Source organism: Oreochromis aureus, linkage group 5 (assembly GCF_013358895.1).
Source record: "Oreochromis aureus strain Israel breed Guangdong linkage group 5, ZZ_aureus, whole genome shotgun sequence".
NCBI classification, from domain to species: Eukaryota; Metazoa; Chordata; class Actinopteri; order Cichliformes; family Cichlidae; genus Oreochromis; species Oreochromis aureus.
In genome coordinates, this window is record NC_052946.1 from 1,940,695 (window position 1) to 1,960,847 (window position 20,153).

Here is a 20,153-nt window from a genome sequence, read left to right on the forward strand (position 1 = left end):
TCATCGCTCAAAATAAGAGTCACACTCGGGGAAGCCGGTGTACCCCCCAAACGCCATGCATTTATCGAGACTTTCAACCCCAGGTAGGCCAATTATGGATCTTCGGATCCACATTATGTCAGCAGCTGTTCTCCACCGTGAACTATGTTAAAGACAAACACCGTTCACGCCTGACAGATGACGGCTTACAGTCCTGCGTAAACTGACTTCGTATAGCCCCGATTTGCGGACTCTGTGCGCAGAGGTTCAGGAGCAGAAGTCCCATTGTAAACACATCACGGCAGACCCGACGATGTTTCCATGAACACGCTTTTCAGCATCTCTTTATTGAGCACTTTTCACACACGGTTGCTGTACGCATACAGCCGGCTGTAGCTTTTCAGCTCACAGCCCGACATACACCACCAACAACACAACACAGCGCAGACGTAAAGGCAGCGAGGCGTGATTGCGGGTGTCGCTCAGGTGCGTCCGCCTCCCCTGCAGCGGTGCTGCAAACCACGCCCCGCCGCACGCATTAACCAGGTAAAATACATAATTTTGCAAATATCTATTTTTCATCTTTTAGCAGCATAGAGCTTTTTTCCAATTATTTTTTAAGAGTCAGGTCAAGGCTCCAACAGCCCAAAGGCGATATAAGGGTGGCGGCTGACAACAGCTTTTGTTTGCTGGATCATTTTAGTTCAGCTGGGTGTCTTTGCTTTTGTTATATTTCTTTAAGAGTTCAAAATGTGTTGATTACATAAATATAATTTAATTTTCTCTGTAGCACTTCATGGATTTCATAAGCAGCACACCTTAGTTGTTCACACAAAGCATAAAGGTTAAAAACAATATATACAGTGTTATCTTCATTTTAGATGTCAAAAAGTATTTGCGGCTCCCAGTGTTTTCTTTTGTGTGGAAACCGGGTCCAAGTGGCTCTTTGGGTGTAAAAGGTTGCAGACCCCTGGTCTAGCCAGTGCCGTGCTGTAACTTTTACAGGAAGGCAAGTAGAACCAATTGCTAAGACGATTGCCAAGCCTGTTCAACTTGCCTGTTTTATGGCCATGGTTAGAGCTCCTGTCCCCTCTCCATCATGGTTCCTTGCTGTTGTACTAAATGAATAATTAAGAACTTTTTCCAAAACCATCCTCCCTAAATCACGTTACCCAAGAGGGTAACATGTGATGTAGGGGGAAACTTTTCCGTTACGATGCTAAATGACTGTAATTCATTTACTTGCTAATGCTAGCTGCATTTCTATGCGAAGTGCAGGTCTAACTGATCTCAGATCAGTCACATTGCTCTTTGCAGTAGACTTGAATTTTTTCTCTGCCCTATTTCTCCAATCATAATGGGGGGCTCAGCAGTCCTGAGAGGTGAATTTCATTAAATCCAATTTGAATTGAATTCTATTCATATATAGCATTTATAGCCAAGTGGCCTCAGGACCGCAACTCTGTTTTTTTTTGGTGGATAATGTAGCTCTTTTTCAGATATCAGCCTCCAGCTTGCACTGGGGCTGTTTGAAACAGAGTGTGAAGCAGTGGGAATGACAAATAGCATTTCCAAGTCTGAGGCCATGATTCTCAGCCAGGAAAGGGTGGCTGGAGCACTCCAGGAAGGGAATAAGTTGCTACCACAAGTGGAGGAACATTGTTCCTTTGGCCTCTTCCTCATCTGTGCTGTACTGTTGGACCTCAGTGCAGCATTTATTTATCCATGAAAACAGACGATACAAGTCTTAAAGACAGGCCCGGATTACCACTAATTGCCTAATTCTAAATTCTGACGAAACTGGGAGAATTGTACTAGGTCCTATAAATCTTAGAGCATATAACTATAAGTACTTTAGATGGTGTTACCTTGGTTTCTAGTAACATTGTCAGCAATCTTGTCATTTTTATCTTGATACATTATATTCCCAAAAGCTTGAATCACATGCCATTCTTAATCACACAAAATCCCCATCCTGATCCATGTCTTTATGGACCTTGATTTACACGGGTCTCCAGTCTTGTTGGAATAGGAATGGGCCATCCCCAAACCATTCCCACAAATTTGGGAGCATGAAATTAGTTTTAAGAGTTAATTCACTGGAACTAAGGGGCTGGGCCCAAGTCCTGAAAAATAACCCCACAACATAACCCCCTCTCTAACCCTAACCCAAGTATTGCTCTCCTAGCAACTGCCAAACCCAGACTTATCCATTGGATTGCAAAACAGAGAGGCATGATTTGTCACTACAGAGAAGACATCTTCACTTTGCTAGAATCCAGTGGTGCCATGCTTTACACCACTGCATCCAGTGCTTTGCATGGCGCTTGGTGATGTAATGCTTAAATGCAGCTTTTTGGCAATGGAAACTCATTCCATGAAGCTCTCTATGCATTGTTCTTGAGCTGATCTGAAGGCTGGAGCTCTAAAGCAACTTACTGTGCAGACAGTTGCCAACCTGTGTGCACTATGCACCTCAGCATCTGCTCACACTGTGCTGTGGTCATAGAAGTGATTGGAACACCGGAATTAAATTATTTGGATAGGTGAGCGAATACCTTTGGCTCTGTAGTGTATGTCCTTCAGCAAGCACAGTAAGCAAATATGTAAGGCAGCCTTCATTCATTTGATCCCATGTATTCAGAAATATCCTGTCTCAGAGTGATGCTGAAAAACTAGTTCATGGATTTATTACTTCCAGGCTGGACTACTGTAATTCTTTATTATCAGGATGTCCTAAAAACTCCCTGAAAAGTCTTCAGTTAATCCAAAATGCTGCAGCAAGAGTCCTGACAGGGACTAGAAAGAGAGAGCAGATTTCTCCTGTTTTGGCTTCCCTTCATTGGCTTCCTGTTAAATCCAGAATTCAAAATCCTGCCCCTCACATACAAGGTTGTAAATAATCAGGCCCATTGTACCAAATCACCTCATAGAGCAGATGCAAAGAGATGACTTTTGTTGTGGATTAAACAGAATCATACTGTATTCCTCCAAATCCTCAGTCTCAAGATCATTACACACTAAACGTGTTGCGAAAAACTGACATGAAATTCCGTTTTTTCCACATCCAAACTCATGATATAACCTATACACACACCGAACGTACTGTGGAAAAAATGAAGTTAACATTAAGTATGATGAGCTGGTTCTGATGTTTCTAAATAAGAAAAGTAAGAAACTGAGATTCTGTATCAAAGAAGTCAGCAGCAGGGAGAATTTCACTGTTTCATCCAGGAAATGAAGCTGCTTTCATACGTATTTCAGGAGAGCAGTTTGGACTTTTGTCAGCAGAGGTGGGACCTCATATAAAGAGGCAGAGAAATCATTTCAGAGAGCTGATTGATCTGGAGTAGAGTAGCTGTGTGTCTGAGCTGAAACAGGATTATTTACCACTGCGCTTGAAAATGCAGTGATCTGATTCGTCAGATTGGTGTATTTGGATTTGAGTAATCAAAAAAAAAAATGCAGGTAATTCGTCCAGTGAAATTACGCAGCTAGGGTCAACAGCTGCATTAAGAATAGGTAAGTCCAACACACAAAATATTTGAATAGATTTTACACGTTTAGTGTGTAAACGCCTTTTCAGTAGTACACAGGAAGGATGACATGATCCTTTTTTTTCAGCCAAAAGCACCATCGCAATAATCTCTACAGAAGTCGACTGAATTGTTTAGAGCTAAAATTGTGCATTTCACAGAGAATCACTGGACACTACAGTGCTGTATGTTTGTGTGTATTTTACAGCAATGGTACACCAGCACAATGAACCTTATAGGAACGTGGCTGACTGACCGTGTGGACCTGCAGCTCCATGTTTATCAGTTGAAGGTTCTCATTAGGATTGTCAAGGTAAGAATTACTTGCTATTATAAACTCAGCAAAAAAAGTAAGGAAATTGGTTTTTGGTCAGTTTTCCTTTGTTGTAACACTGCTTCTGGGCAATAGATCTTATACTCTTAGCCTGATTATTTTCCCTTAAATACTGTGACAATTGTAAGGAAAATGTATTTGTGGGTTAACGACAGAATTGAGCAAGTGGTTGTGCCCATGAAAAAACGATGACCCTGCAGTGTTTGCGTGGTGTCTGATTCAAGCATGCCCCATTTGACTTATCTGAATAGGGTACTCCAAGTCCTCGAGGGCCGGTGTCCTGAAACTTGTCTATGTGTCCCTGCTGCAACACCTGAATATCATCAGCAAGACTATAGAATTTGATTGCATGCTGAGGTGGCAACCCCCAACCCTATTCAAGTAAATAAAACTGAAGTAACGTGTTTGAAAAAACGTACTTCTAAAAGTACTTTTATTGCACCATGTTCATTTATTCACGAACTGCTGTAACATGAGTCAAATGGCTGCCACCTCAGCAGCCCTAATACACACACACACATATATATATATATATTAGGGCTGTCAATAGATAAAAAAAATTAACTAATTAATCTCACAATTTTCTGTATTTGCAATCACAATTACTTGATCAATAGCCTGGTTGCAATCACTTTTTTTCAACTTTATATTTACGCTTGTAACTGATATTTATGCAGTATAATGAAATAAATGCAGAATAAACACAAGGAATGCTAAATGCTTAAATTAAAATATAATTTGAATAGTTTTCTTCAGTTTTTTTTAGCACAGGTTCTCTCCTGTGAAATGCAACTGTTAAAAAAAAACCTATATAATAATAGCTAAGTATACACTAATATATAATATATATATTAGTGCTGTCAAACAATTAAGATGTTTAATCAGATTCATCACAGGGTTACAGTGGATTAATTTTGATAATTCACGATTAAATATCATTGATTTATATCAGGGGTGTTTTTAGCCCAGGGTCTTTTAGTGTTGAAGCACCCCCAAAAATGATTGTCAGTCCAAAGAGGGAGAGAGGAAAGAGGGGAACGTGAGGAGAAAGTACAAGGTCAGGAAGAACCAGGTAAGAAAACAGACAGGGAACAGTACAGGCAAAACAGAAACTGTTAAACTGCTTGAGGGAGTTGACCACCAAAAAATGATAGACAGATTTGCCAACCTCAAGGTGAGGCGACATAAGTTAAAATAAAAGAAAAAAATCTGCAGAGCCATAGTAGTATCTGCAGTAAAGATCTTTAACACACTGTACAACAGGCAAAGTTGCCTCCATTTTTATCATTTTTTTAATTAATATTTTGTACATTTATTCATTTATTTTGTGACGAGGACCCAGGCACAGAGAGACTTGATGAATTTAAGAATCTTATGATTTAATAAAGGAATTTGCAGACTTGCACAGAGAGGGTAAAATTATGATGACTGATAACGGAGACGAAGACAACAGACGACAAGGACAGGGAGGAACAGGGGTTTAAATGCACCAAGGAGTAAAGTTTATCTTGCCTGGCTGCGCAGCTCTCAGGGTGCTCAGCACCCCCAAAGCTCTGATCCTAGAATCGCCCCTGATTTATATTCTATATTAATCGCATTTCATTTTGCATGAGCAAACAGACTCGAGAAAAGAGGGAAAATATTCTCGCTTAACATGTTTATTGAACATCTTGAACATTCATGTTAACAAAAAACTCTGTAAACATTTATCCACTCTCTCTCTGTCACTTTTGGGGAGACACTTCAAGTCCTTAAAACAAGGAACCAAAGCTGTGTAAAGCACGTGTTCACAACGATATTAACAGGTCTGCAGTTTGTTGCAGTTGTGTCAGTCAATATGTCCGAGGTAGACTTACTGAGCCCCCGATGCTCCGTGAGTGGTTTGTCCAAGCTGGGTGACACGTTAGCCAAACTCCTAGCAGCATCCCTGGCTAACGTTTGCTTCGCGTCAATGTGATATTTTAAGTTGGAAGTGCTTCAGTGAAAAGAAAATTCCTTCTTGCACAATGTGCATAATACTTTCGGTCAGTCAGTTGACTGGGTCAATGTGCATTTATCATCTTCCATATTGAGTTGATTAGTTCAGCTGCCAATCACTACCACATCTACTGCCCATTTGCACATGTGCGAAGGTAACTCTACTTGGACAAACTGCCCGAAATGCGCTGACAGAGACATTTCAGGTACTTTGAGTCATTCTGCACTCCAGATGTATTAATTGCGTTAAAAAAATTGAATCGCGTTAACTGTGATGGATTAATTTGCGTTAACGCATTAATTTTGACAGTACTAATATATACTATTAGTATATATATTGCCAAGAACAAAGAAATAAAACATATTTCATGACTTTTCATGCTAAATATTTTGATGAAAGTAAAATGTTAAATATTTCTATTTCTATCTATTTTATCAGTTGAGTGCAATCATTAAAAATGCAAAATGCATTTATTTTAACTTAGTTAAGTCTAAGGGTAAGTGGTGCCTCAGGAGGTAGACAAGGTTATCTAGTTAGTTAGTATAGGAATTGGTGATTTGAGCCCTCCAGTCTGTTCACATGTTCACATTTTTGCACCAGTTGTTATTTGTGTATATGGAAACACTGCCTCCCCATGATTTACAAATACTCCTTCTCCTACAGCATCTGCCTGGAACCCTGTTGACCCCACCATGCTAACGGTTTAGTCAGAAATAGAGATTCAGCCAAGTCTCTGTAAATATTTTAGCACAGCAGTCCCTCATGTCATGTTGTGTAGTTAAGTCCAGCCTTAGATAGTCCAGTTTATTCTCCAAGGGGTGGACGTTAAAAAACAAGATGGATGGATGCAGCTTTTTACAGAGGTTAGCCTTTAGCTTAACAGTTAGCCCCACTCTATGTCTCCTCCTCTGTCAGATGTTACTGGTGCAAAGCTCAGTTGCTTCCTGGAAGTAGCCGGCGTAGTATCCCGAGCCTATGTAGAAGATCCAGAGTGGTCGCATCTACCACATCTAAACTGCTCAATTTGCTTATGTCTGATATTGCCTGACAATCACATATTAGTTTGTAGTAACTGCATTGCGGATCTTTATTGATTAAGCTGACTTTAATGGTGCTATCGTCAGCCAATGCAGCTGCAGCTGAACAGGGCACCACTATCATCATCATCATCATATTAATAAGATGTACTGATGTTCACCTAAAGTTTTGTTTATCTAATTTGAAGACCGACTCAGGACCTGATGATTTTTATAATTAACACCTTGAGAGGCTAAGTGGAGGAGCCAGGGATTGACTCACCAACCCGATCAGCTGACATGCTTTTTTATATTTCTTGTGAAGCCAGAAATATCTCTGCTAACCATTTCTGATTTTTCTGTTTGAGATAGAAAAAGTACCGTGACTTCCGCCTTCAAGGTGTACTGGACTCTACACTAAACACTAAGATGTACGAAACTGTAAGAAACCGACTAACCTTGGAAGAAGCCACGGCATCGGTGAAAGAAGGCGGGATGCAAGGCATTTCAATGAAGGACAGCGATGAAGAAGATAACGATAACTAGAGCAAAAGAGTTGAAAACTGTAATAATTTCAACGTTTTTCAAAGGGTCGGGTATATTGCCTGACAGCCCACATAGCCCTTCTAAAGAGTGAAAATAATTTGGCCTGTTCCCTCCAATGCTTGGTTTTATTTTTTCTGTTGCCAGTACTTCCACAATTCTGTTAAATTTATGACATTTATTATTATGTTTATATTATTATGCATCTGTAAACACTTTCAAGTGTGTCAATAATCGTCACTTAAAATCCTCAAAGCTAAATTTCCAAATAATTAAGGCTAGTACCTAAATTATTTTTTGGATTAATTATTTAGTCTTTGTATTCTGTTCTTGTTTATACTTTAGAAATACATAGTGTTGTTTCTGCACTTCTGCTGGAAAAAACTCTCAAGTGATTTATGCCATTATACTGTGATTCCAAGAAAAACAGTAAAGCTAATACATGTGTCTGTCTATTCCAAAGTCTGCCTGCAAATGCAGGATTAACTTTGCACTGTTAAATTCACATTGTGATTAATGGAAATTTCGCAAGAAAATATGGATGTTTATTTGTTGGTATTCACCTGGCCCAAAACAGCTAAATTAAAACCTTTAGAAGGTTTTCCAGCAGTATGGATAACAATTTTCTTTCCATATGATATGGCTATGTTATACTGAAAAAATAATTAACTTGTTTTGCTGCACAAGATGTGAAAGTGATTTAAATTTTCTTCCTTTGTAATGGTTCAGCATCATTTCTCAGCAAAGAAAAATCAAATTAACGTATTTTTTTATATTATGTGATGTTATAGGATGTGACAGTGACGGTTTGTTTTTTGCAAGCTCTAAAACATGCTTTGTAATTGCCAACAGCAAATGTCAGACAACAAAAGAAATTCAGCACATTATCAACACCAAGACTGGTGGACACTGACAAAAAATATGAATTTGAATACATCTTTAGAAACCCTGTCGTTAGTAGTTTTAACTGGTGTCACATGATAGGATCTGTATCAAATTTTCAGGGTGTAACAAGTGTTAGAGGTTCAACATTACAAGTGTTTGGTTCAGTCTATGAACCAAATGATTCCTATCCAGTAAGTCACATACAATCTAAATGTCATGTGGAGTATGGAAGGGGAGAATGTGAATTCGGAGGACAGAGTTTAATAATGGACCTTTATTTAAATAAAGACGCAGAAAATCCAGCTGACAGTTGAAAAACAAAGTCAAAAAATAATAGAGGCAATGGCAGTAAGGTTAGTCAGGTTAACACACAGAGAACAAACCCTACAAACACACAAAAATGGGAGGTCAAATATAGACATTGGTAAATGGGGAAATAGAAAACAGTAGGGAACACAGGTGGAACTAATCAGGAAAACAAGACAAAAGAAGTAGGAAAATCCAAATAATTTAAACTAATAAGGTGTGAATATATAAACACCAACAGAAAACCAAATATAGAACAAAGCAGTAAACACTGAATGGAGACTGGAGGGTCTCCATTCGGTGTGATTCCCCCACACTATAGGGGGGAAATCACACCGAATCAGTCTCCCTGGGACTGTGGACCGGAGAGGAGAGTTTGTCCATTAGTTGAATTTTGGATACAGGAGGATCAATGCGGTGGTTGTGGTTTTCATGGAACACTGAACCAGCTCTTTATTCTCTCAAGGACGATTGAGGGTGCGTGGGAATTTGCCCAACCAGCCTACATGAGATTTGTGGACCTTGAGAAGTTATTTGACCACATCTCTCAGCGTATCTTGGAGTATGTGGGGTCTGGTCATTGCTATGACCTGTTTGATCTAATAATAATCATTGCACGACCTTGGTTTGCATTGCCGCCAATAAGTAATTTCTGGTGTGTATTGGACTCCACCAGGGTTACCCTTTGTCACTGGCTTGTTGCTTTTATGGACAGATTTTCTAGGCATAGTCATGTGGCAGAATGCATCCACTTTTGTGGCCTTAGAATCTCATCTCTCCTTTTTGCAGATGATGTGTTTCTGTTGGCTTCATCAGCCAAGTGTGAGTCATTGGGAATGAGAATCAGGACCTCCAAGTCTTAGGCCATGGTTCTCAGCTGGAAGAGGGTGGGGTCCCTACTCCAATTAAGGGACGAGTTACTACCCCAAATGGAGGAGTTTAAGTATCTTGGGGTTTTGTTCACACGTGACTGAAGAAGGGAGCTTGATTGTATGCCGCAGCGGCAGTAATGCAGATGCTGCATCAGACTGTTGCGGTGAAGAGAGAGCTGACCTCTTGATTTATCAGTCAAACTGCGTTGCGTGCTATCTACGTGCACAGACTGGTGAACCAAAATTAAGGAGCTCATTTATGTTAATGTACTTATACTCCAGGAACCAAAAGTTTCGAGTATTATGGATTCGGCTTTCCACCCATTGTGGCCCATCCTATTGCATCTTGGCAGAGCTAGCCTTGAAAGCTACTTTCTTTTTTCTTTTATTGCTAAACTTGGTGCCTAAATAATGCCTAAACAACAGTGAAATAAAAAGATTGCATGTAGCAAAAAATCAAGATGTCAAATTTAAGTAATATGCTATTATTATGTATTTGCCGTGCACAAAAATGGCTTATAGGTCACAGATGGAGCAAACAGAAAGCTGGTGGAGAGCTTGTTCTGTTAGAGTACAACTGTATGTTTTGGTTTTGTTTATTTAAATTTTGGAAAAATCAATAAAATAAAATAAAGTGTGGGGTTATGAATGGTCCCTGAACATTAACAAGAAAGTACATAAAATATGGTGTGCATAATCAGTTCAACATGTGTTGTTGGACTTCAGTGAGGCACACCTAAATGTTATTAATCTGTCAGTGCACCCAGAGTTTTTGCATGGCTTGAAATTGTGGCCATAAAAAATGTGAAGGAATAATGTGTAAAATATCTGTATGTGTGTGTTTTGTGCAGTAGAACTGGAAGAAAACCCTTTGTGAGTGCCAGGGTCATCACAATACACACAATCACTTTTTTGTCCTTTACAAAGTAAATGATGCACTGCCAGTTATTTAAGTATTTGGTTAAACAGCCTACAGATAAATATATGTGCAGCACAGCTGCGTGCATTACGTGCTTTGGTTTGAACATCAATCTTGCATCTCTGGCTTTTCTTAACTTTGTTTGGTTAATGCATATAGTACAGCAATACACTTGTAGTTTGATTTTTAATCACACTTTTAGAGCAATTTTCAACATTTTTCACATTTTAAATTTTAGAGCAATTTTTTTTTAGTCTGTTTGTTTAAATAATACAGTTTATTTGCCATTTGTTATTTGTTCTAGATAAACCAAGTTTCCCATATGTCCCCAAGGCTCTATTGCAGGATCTATGAGGGAGTTAATCATCATTTTAATAAGAAATGAAGTTTCCTAGAACTTTGCTTTTGTCAGTTGTTTTCTTTACTCTACCTTGAGTTATGTGTCATCCTGTATGTAAGAAATGCATGGACCTGGTATTTATTTCCCAAAGTGTTTTTGCTCCATGTGTGACGTTACTAGGGGGTTCGCCTTCTGCCTTCTTGAAAAATCCACCGAGGCCAAGAAGATTTAAATAAAAGTCATTGGAAGTGTAGAAAGAACTTTACAGCTCATTTATTTTTGTCTTCACTGTGAATTGACTGGAAGAATGTGACCCAGGAGGGGAAAAAAGAAACAAAGTGGAAAAAAAAACAAACAACAAAATACATATTTGTTAATCTGTGCCCGTAACCTCCTGACTTGCTCCACAGCAGCATTGTCTTAAGACACAGAGTCTTAAATTAATTCTGTGGATTAAAGTCATCTTGAGCATTTATAGTACCACCCTGAAGGAGATTTATCTGCATTGACCAAAATCAAATCCACAGCTGAAGATGAATGCTATGACTAAATTCAAGGAGATTAGATATAATATCATTCCAAATTAAAAGAGGACAGGATATCTTTTAATTAATGTATAGAAGGGAAGGGGCTGTGTGTGTGTGTGTGTGTGTGTGTGTGTGTGTGTGTGCGTGTGTGTGTGTGTGTGGGGGGGATCCTTCTTAGAATATGAGAAAAACAAGGTTTTTGGTAAGAACAAGGTCCACCTAATCCCTGGATGATCCAAATGCTCACTGTAAAAAGGGCGTAACCATCAGACACACTGGTCTGTCTATATTCAGTTTGTTTTAAAAGGATTTGGACGAGTGCAGAAATAAATAACTTCATAATATTAGCGCTTACAGGATCATGTGATAACTTTACAGAAATAAAATGTATTTTTTTCAAAATATTAAAATTTATTTTGGCAATCCATTAGATCCGATTGCTTTATTATTTTTAAAGTAACAATTTAGAACAATTGTCATCTCATGGGGCTTTATTTTGTAAGTTAAACACCAAAGCTATTATAGTTACTTAAAACTAAACTAAGACTAGATATAAAAATGTACAAAATGTAAAAAAAAGTTAGAATTTTGAAAACTAACTGAAAGGATTTTGTGAACTTGGAAAAGAAAAACAATTTAAAATAAAATAATATAGGAAATAGCTTTACTTTTAGTATTTGTTACTTTGGTAAATGTGTTTCAAAAAGTTGTGTTATTATTGCATTTTTTAAAAATATTGTCTCATATATGAAACCTCCATACAAGAATATTCAAAGAGACTAAACTAAGGCTAAATATTTTAAACTAAACTGAATTAAGAACAAAAAGTCAAAGCTTAATGTAACTTTGTTTCCATTAGCTTGTCTCTGATTTTGCAGTTGTATGTAAAATATGTAAAAGTGCTTTGAGTGGCCAGACTAGTCCCGTCCATTCCAGAAATTTCTTGGAGATAAATGTTTAATAATTTCAATATAAATATATCTTTTGCATATGAAAAAAGCCTTGTGCTTTAACATCTAAAATCTGCGCGATCTGCATGTGATTGAAATGTGTTTTTCTAATATCAGCGGAAACTAATTCTGACTCTGTGAAGTCTGGACTGGATTTTATGGGGAACTCTCACTATAAGAACACAAAAATATCTATTTGGTATGTGTATGCCACGTCACATCAGTCACTTGGAACTTTAATTAATGAATCAATGCCTACACTTTAGAGTGAAAACATTTCCACTGGTGAAGGCAGATTCAGTGGTGTAGTGTTAAACAGTGCTAGCATTTTTATACATTCCGAGTAATAAAGGGATTTTTAGTTACATTCTCCATACTAGTGTGTGCGCAAAAAAGCTTTCTGTTCCTTTAAATATCAAACAGTGAATATATTCCAATGGTCGTTGTTTTGGTAAATACTATTTTAAAGGCTATCATCGCAATAGAAATGAAAAGGACCTATTTGAGTGGAGGAAATGCATGCTCTTTACCTCCACAAAGACTGTTCCCTCACATCCTATATAGTAAAAGTAATCAAGAGCAAAGACACAAAGCAGCCTACCTATTTTAACATCCCATCTGCAGTGTGGGTGAGTTGCCTTAGAATCATTCATTTAATTTCCACATGAATATCTAGACACGATTGGACAGTTCTGTGTGAGAAATGACACCAGGACAGATTAATGGACCTGGAGATTTATGTTGGCACGATCTGAGCTGCTTTGGCTTTTAAGCTCCAATCAAGTGTGGAAATGGAAAATGATAAGTGTATCAAAATAAAAAGAACCTCCAACTGACCATCACAGTGAGAACTAGCCCCGAATCTTTGTGCTGACAGGCTGCTGCTGTGCTGTAGGGAGTTCTGCAGTAATATGGATGTGAGACCAAGGCATTGCAACACACTGAGCCCATCAAGCCATCGCTGACATGATATATGTGGATAATAACAACAGGAAAATGAAAAACGAAGACTGAAAGCAGCCCACGTGTAGACATTCAAGCTGCCAAATAAATTAGTCTGTGATTTGTTGTGAAGAGGCCTTTCATTTACAAAGCTTTTCATATCGTCCTTAAAGGTAAACAATATCCAAACAGAGTAAGCCTGCTGCCCAGGAGACAAGGTTATTTTTGTATGACTGCTTTGCGTGCCAGAAGTGTCAAAATTGCCTGCCATTTGAGAGGGCAGGTAGATGTCAGATCCTTTTAATAAAAGCAGCCCCTAAAGCCTCTTATGTTTCCCTCCCCATGCACCAAAACCTTCTTATCATGGCCTTAAGAGGGTACAACAGCCCACTGATTAATTTTAGATCTTTTCTGTGAAAAGAGTAGCTTACAGTTTAAAGTAATCTCACACAATGTTCAGACAAGACATCAGAGCAGATTTTGTTATTCTTTGGCAGTGAGTAATACGCAGAACTGTTTGTCCCGTTTCACCATCAAATACAGTAAATCCCATATGCAGATCAGCAGTATTACAGAGTGGAATCTATCTAACATTTTGCCGTAGCCCTACCAACTTCCACTAAAGACAGAAAAGAACTGCATTAAAAAGAAACAAAAATAAAATTTGGGTTGTTTTGTTTTTGTTTGCTTCTTCTTAGCTTTTACCTGGATTAACTGGGCTTGCCACAGTGCAGCTGTTCTGCTGCCTTTCAACTGTTTCACCAGGTGGCTCATTATAGATGTTTTATTTTAATCCAAGAAAGTTTTGGTTGCCCTTACAGGTGTTGGTGTTCCCTATCCCAACTGCAGAGGATACCTCTGTATTACTTTTTATTCTGTAATACTGTCAGTGATCAGGTAGAGCAGAAAAGCACTAAATAAGAACCAGTCACCTTGTGGAGGCCTCTAAGTTACAGTCTGAGGTCAAAAAATACACTCTAGGTAAAAAGAATTCTTTTTAGGTTATTTAAAAAAAATGACATTGTACTTATAAATACATAGATAGATAGGTAGATAGATATCTATAGATATCTAGATAGATATACATATATATACATATACACATATACACATACACATATACATACATATATATACACATATATATACACATATATATATATACATACATATATATATACACATATGTATATGTATATGTATATATATGTATATATATATATATATATATATATATATATGTACATACCCCACCCGAGACTGGGTACAAAGCCCCAAGTGCGATAGGAGTAGGATCGTTGAGTGCGAGAGGAACTGACCTCAAAGATAGGATCATGGCCAAGCTTGAAACCTGGACCCCCCATTACCAAGATTACGTCAAGTACCCTCAGAAGGTCTGCTAGATGATGTTAATGCAGCCACGCTTACCGAGACTAACAAGCTGAGCTACAATACGGCAGCAGTGATCAGTGAGATGCTTGGCTACAAGTTGAACAGCCACAAGGAGCAGTACCCTCCATTGAGAAGGAGGCTAGAGGGCAAGATCAAAGTAGCACGGAGGGAGATTAGCCAACTAACGGAGTTGCAGAAAGGTGCGACAAAGAAGGTGCATAAAAAATACAGCAAGCTGTCCATAACTGAGGCCTTGGAAACTGCCAAGCAAAGACTCACAGCCTTGGCCAGCCGCTTGAAGAGGTACACCAGAGAGATAGAAGGCAGGAGAATAAACCAGCTGTTCTCCACAGAACCAGCGAAGGTGTACTCTCAGTGGCAAGGGAACAATAAGAGAATAGCACCACCAGAGACGGAGACGGAGCAATACTGGAAGAGCATATGGGAGAAGGACATAACCCATAACGGCAATGCTCAGTGGCTAGTGGATCTGAGGGCAGACCATAGCAACCTCCCTGAACAGGGTCCAGTAACCATCACGGTGGCAGACATCCAAACAAGGGCCTCTAGTATGAAGAGTTGGACAGCACCAGGCCCCGACATGGTTCACGCCTACTGGCTGAAGAAGCTGACTGCACTCCACGAGCGTCTGGCAGCACAAATGAACCAGCTGCTAGTTGACGAGAGACACCCGGAATGGCTAACCGAAGGTCGGACGGTCCTGATCCCCAAGGACCCCAAGAAGGGACCGGTCCCATCCAACTACCGACCAATAACCTGCCTCAGTACTACATCGAAGCTCCTGTCAGGCATCATATCGGCTAAGATGAACAGGCACATGGGTCAATACATGAGCGGGGCACAGAAAGGGATTGGCAAGAATACCAGAGGCGCAAAACACCAGCTACTGGTAGACAGAACAGTCAGCTGAGACTGCAAGACCAGACTGACCAACCTGTGCACTGCCTGGATTGATTACAAGAAGGCCTATGACTCAATGCCCCACAGCTGGATACTGGAATGCCTAGAATTGTACAAGATCAACAGGACCCTAAGAGCCTTCATCAGGAACTCAATGGGGATGTGGCGACAACACTAGAGGCCAACCCAAGCCCATAGCACAAGTCACCATCAAGTGCGGGATCTACCAAGGAGATGCTCTGTCCCCACTGCTGTTCTGCATAGGCCTGAACCCCCTCAGTGAGATCATTAACAAGACTGGCTACGGATACTGACTACGGAACGGAGCGGTTGTCAGCCACCTCCTGTACATGGATGACATCAAGCTGTATGCCAAGAGTGAACGAGACATCGATTCACTGATCCACACTACCAGGATATACAGCAATGACATCAGGATGTCATTCGGGCTGGAGAAGCGTAGTCGGATGATAACAAAGAGAGGGAAGGTAGTCAGAACTGAGGGGATTGAACTACCAGAAGGCAACATTGCAGATATAGAGGACAGTTACAAGTACCTGGGGATCCCGCAGGCGAATGGGAACCATGAAGAGGCCGCTAGGAAAGCTGCAACCACCAAGTACCTGCAGAGGGTCAGGCAAGTCCTGAGGAGTCAGCTGAACGGTAAGAACAAGATCCGGGCCATCAACACCTACGCCCTCCCCGTGATCAGGTACCCAGCTGGTATAATAAGTTGGCCAAAGGAGGAGATAGAAGCCACTGACATAAAGACAAGAAAGCTCCTTACCATGCATGGAGGGTTTCCCCCCCAAGTCCAGCACCCTGAGGCTGTACGCTAAGCGGAAGGAAGGAGACCGGGGACTGGTGAGTGTCAGCACCACGGTCCAGGATGAGACCACGAACATCCAAGAATACATTGGGAAGATGGCCCCAACTGACCGAGTGCTCAGTGAATACCTCAGGCAGCAGAAACCCAAGAAAGAGGAGGGAGACGAGGAACCATCATGGAAGGACAGGCCCCTGCACGGTATGTACCACCGGCAGATAGAGGAGGTGGCTGATATCCAGAAATCCTACCAGTGGCTGGACAAAGCTGGACTGAAAGACAGCACAGAGGCACTAATCATGGCAGCACAGGAACAAGCTCTGAGTACAAGATCCATAGAGGCTGGGGTCTATCACACCAGGCAAGACCCCAGGTGCAGGCTGTGTAAAGATGCTCCTGAGACAATCCAGCACATAACAGCAGGGTGCAAGATGCTAGCAGGCAGGGCATACATGGAACACCATAACCAAGTGGCCGGCATAGTGTACAGGAACATCTGTGCCGAGTATAACCTGGAAGTCCCGAGGTCAAAATGGGAGACGCCCCCAAGGGTGATGGAGAATGACCGAGCTAAGATCCTGTGGGACTTCCAGATACAGACGGACAAAATGGTGGTGGCTAACCAACCGGACATAGTGGTGGTAGACAAACAGAGGAAGACGGCCGTAGTGATCGATGTAGCGGTTCCGAATGACAGCAATATCAGGAAGAAGGAACAAGCTGGAGAAATACCAAGGGCTCAGAGAAGAGCTCGAGAGGATGTGGAGGGTGAAGGTAACGGTGGTCCCCGTGGTAATCGGAGCACTTGATGCGGTGACTCCCAAGCTAGGCGAGTGGCTCTAGCAGATCCCGGGAACAACATCGGAGATCTCTGTCCAGAAGAGCGCAGTCCTGGGAACAGCTAAGATACTGCACAGGACCCTCAAGCTCCCAGGCCTCTGGTAGAGGACCCAAGCTTGAAGGATAGACCGCCCACAGGGGCGTGCTGGGTGGTTTGTTTTATATATATATATATATATATATATATATGTATATGTGTATATATATGTGCACATTCACACTCAATATATGAAGCTTTATACTTCTTTGTTTCCCCTCAATAAAGAAGCAAAAATGCAAAAAGAGAAAAAGCCACCTTCATAAAATCAAAATAAAACCTTAAGCCTCATTTCCTGAATGAGGGATCTACCTCTCAAAAACAAGCTTAAAAAAGCATATTTATTCAGGGTCACCTGGTCCAGCCCTAACTATATGCTTTAGCAAAAAGGAAAGTTTGAAGCCTAATCTTAAAGTAGAGGGTGTCTGTCTCCTGAATCCAAACTGGAAGCTGGTTCCACAGAAGAGGGGCCTGAAAACTGAAGGCTCTGCCTCCCATTCTACTTTTAAATACTCTAGGAACAACAAGTAGGCCTGCAGTGTGAGAGCGATAGGGTGATATGGTACTTCAAGGTCATTAAGATAAGATGGGGCCTGATTATTTAAGACCTTGTATGTGAGGAGCAGGATTGTGAATTCTGGATTTAACAGGGGCCCAATGAAGGGAAGCCAATACAGGAGAAATCTGCTCTCTCTTTCTAGTCCCTGTCAGGACTCTTGCTGCAGCATTTTGGATTAACTGAGAGCTTTTCAGGGAGTTTTTAGTTTTGAGACAGGATTTTTCTATTTTTAGAGATATTTTATAAATGCAAGGAGTCCTACATATTTATTTATTTTTTTGCACATTGAAAAACACATCCTGTTCAAAAATGATTCCTAACACTGTTACTGAATGCCAAGGTAATGCCATCCATTGCAAGTAAATGGTGTTTCTAAGATTTTAGGGCCGAATACAATAGCCTCAGTTTTACCTGAATCCAGGTCTTTATGTCTTTGGACGTTTCTGCTGTTTAACTGATTTTTTTAACATAGCATGCCTTTTACTGATACCGCCTAAAGGAAGTATGTGTAATGTACATAGACTTAGTTCTAGCGTGAAACCCTGTGGAACTCCATAATTACTTTTTGTGCGTGCTCCCCATTTTCATGAACAAATTAGAGTCTGCTAGATAAGAATAGGTCATAACAAGGTAATTTGTAACCTATACTTATGTTGTTTCAGTAGTGTAATGAACTGAAACCTGACTATGCCAATATGATATTTTATCTCTTTGCCTCTTTGTCTAAATCTTAACGATAACGAGTTTCATTGTTTATAAAGCTGCGAATCCTCCTGTTTAAGAATCTTGAAACAGCATTTTCTCATACATTACACATCATTGAATGACAATACATTCTAGTAATATGTGACAGTCACATAGCATAGAATAAAGTGCTGTATGCCTGTATGTTTAAATTTGGCTTGTGGTCTAAATTGTTTTGAATAGTGATAAGACTGGAAAACATCAAAATGCACACTTACATTAAATATTCAACAATGCCATCACAGCTATTGCACCTCTGGGACTCTAAAACTGCCTAGGTCATTCTTGTCAGCAAGCTTTGAAGTAATAACAGATTTGATAAACCTGGACAAGCATGCGTCATCTACATATTCTCTGCCATATTTTATTAGGCACTGATTCTTTAACCAGTCAATTCTTTGTGGCCATTGGACCAAACTCCTGTGGAATTCATTTCAGAGTTCAAAACCTCCAGCTGCTGGTTTTCTACTACATCCCTCATGACTGCCCAATGAGAAGTGCAAGATGCAAAAAACTGTACACTAACACAAACATCCATTAGGATTGTATCATATGAAGCAAAATATATTATAAAGAACCACTTGGATTCCTCGTGGTTGCAGAAAAAATTAGTCACAATCATAAACATTCAACTCAATGCCCTGTGGCAGGGAAATTATCAAATGACCAAACACTCCCTTTTTTATTCAGTGGTAATATTTGTAAGAGTGTGTGTGTGTGTATGTGTGTGTGTGTGTGTGTGTGTGAGAGAGAGAGAGAGAGAGAGAGAGAGTGTGTGTGTGTGTGTGTGTGTGTGTGTGTGTGAGAGAGTGTGTGTGTGTGTGTGTGTGTGTGTGTGTGTGAGAGGGAGAGAGACATTTTATGAATGTCATATTTCTATAATATCATTTTTAAGACTGGTAAATTGTAACAGTAGAGGTTCATTTTATCAAGCACCTGTTTTACTGTATAATTGTAAGATTGAAGTGAAAAAGAGAAAGAAAGCATTTACATTTACACATGTGAATGTGTGCGTGGTGACAAAGACAAAGCACTGTGACAGTCCACAGGGCAGCTAGGGGCTGAGGGTGATGTTCAAGAGGCTAGGTAAAGATTTGACAGGCTGAAAAAAAACCCTCCGCAGCACATCAGGATGGAAACTCATGCTGACAAAAAAGACTTGCGCAGGAATCAAGCCAAACAGTCAGTTCTGCTATTCCCAGCACAAACATGCCACATTGCCTTGACACACTAGGCTTTCCTCTATGTTGGCATCTGCTGCTAAAAACTTTTCTCCTTCTTTTAGAACAGAGGGAGGAAGGAAGCAAACACAGAGTACTGGACATGAAGTCAGCACACATAGCATCATGAGTTTAATACCCAAAAGTATGATTTGATACCAGCTTTGTGAGTTTCTGAGAAGCCTGATTGAGTCATTGTTTGTTTGATTGAATGTTAGTCTCAATAATGCTAACAAAATTACCCCAAACCAATCCCTGTACTGGAGAGTCTATTTACAAATGATGTGTAATATTTTATTATTACATAATTTATCATTTATCATATTAGTCATAGTCTTACATGTCATTGCACCAGTCTGTTGTAACAGTGCCAGTGGAGAGCTGCACTGTGGACACACATGAACAGTTAATGGTGCCGAGTACACCACTAATACTATTTGGAAGGAGACCTGTGATCACCGAGGAGCTAAGGAGACAACAACAGGGG

The 20,153-nt window shown here is 40.1% G+C and overlaps 1 protein-coding gene across 1 annotated transcript in view; it reads left to right on the plus strand.

Annotated features, from left to right (window-relative positions):
- cadpsa (Ca2+-dependent activator protein for secretion a) overlaps window positions 1-10,923 on the plus strand; it is a 378,183-nt gene extending 367,260 nt beyond the window's left edge. The window contains exons 27-28 of the mRNA XM_039611943.1: window positions 3,724-3,828; window positions 7,216-10,923. Coding sequence (XP_039467877.1) covers window positions 3,724-3,828; window positions 7,216-7,389 — 279 coding nt within the window. The 3' untranslated portion in view covers window positions 7,390-10,923. The remainder of the gene's footprint in view (window positions 1-3,723; window positions 3,829-7,215) is intronic.
- The last annotated feature ends 9,230 nt before the right edge of the window (window positions 10,924-20,153 follow it).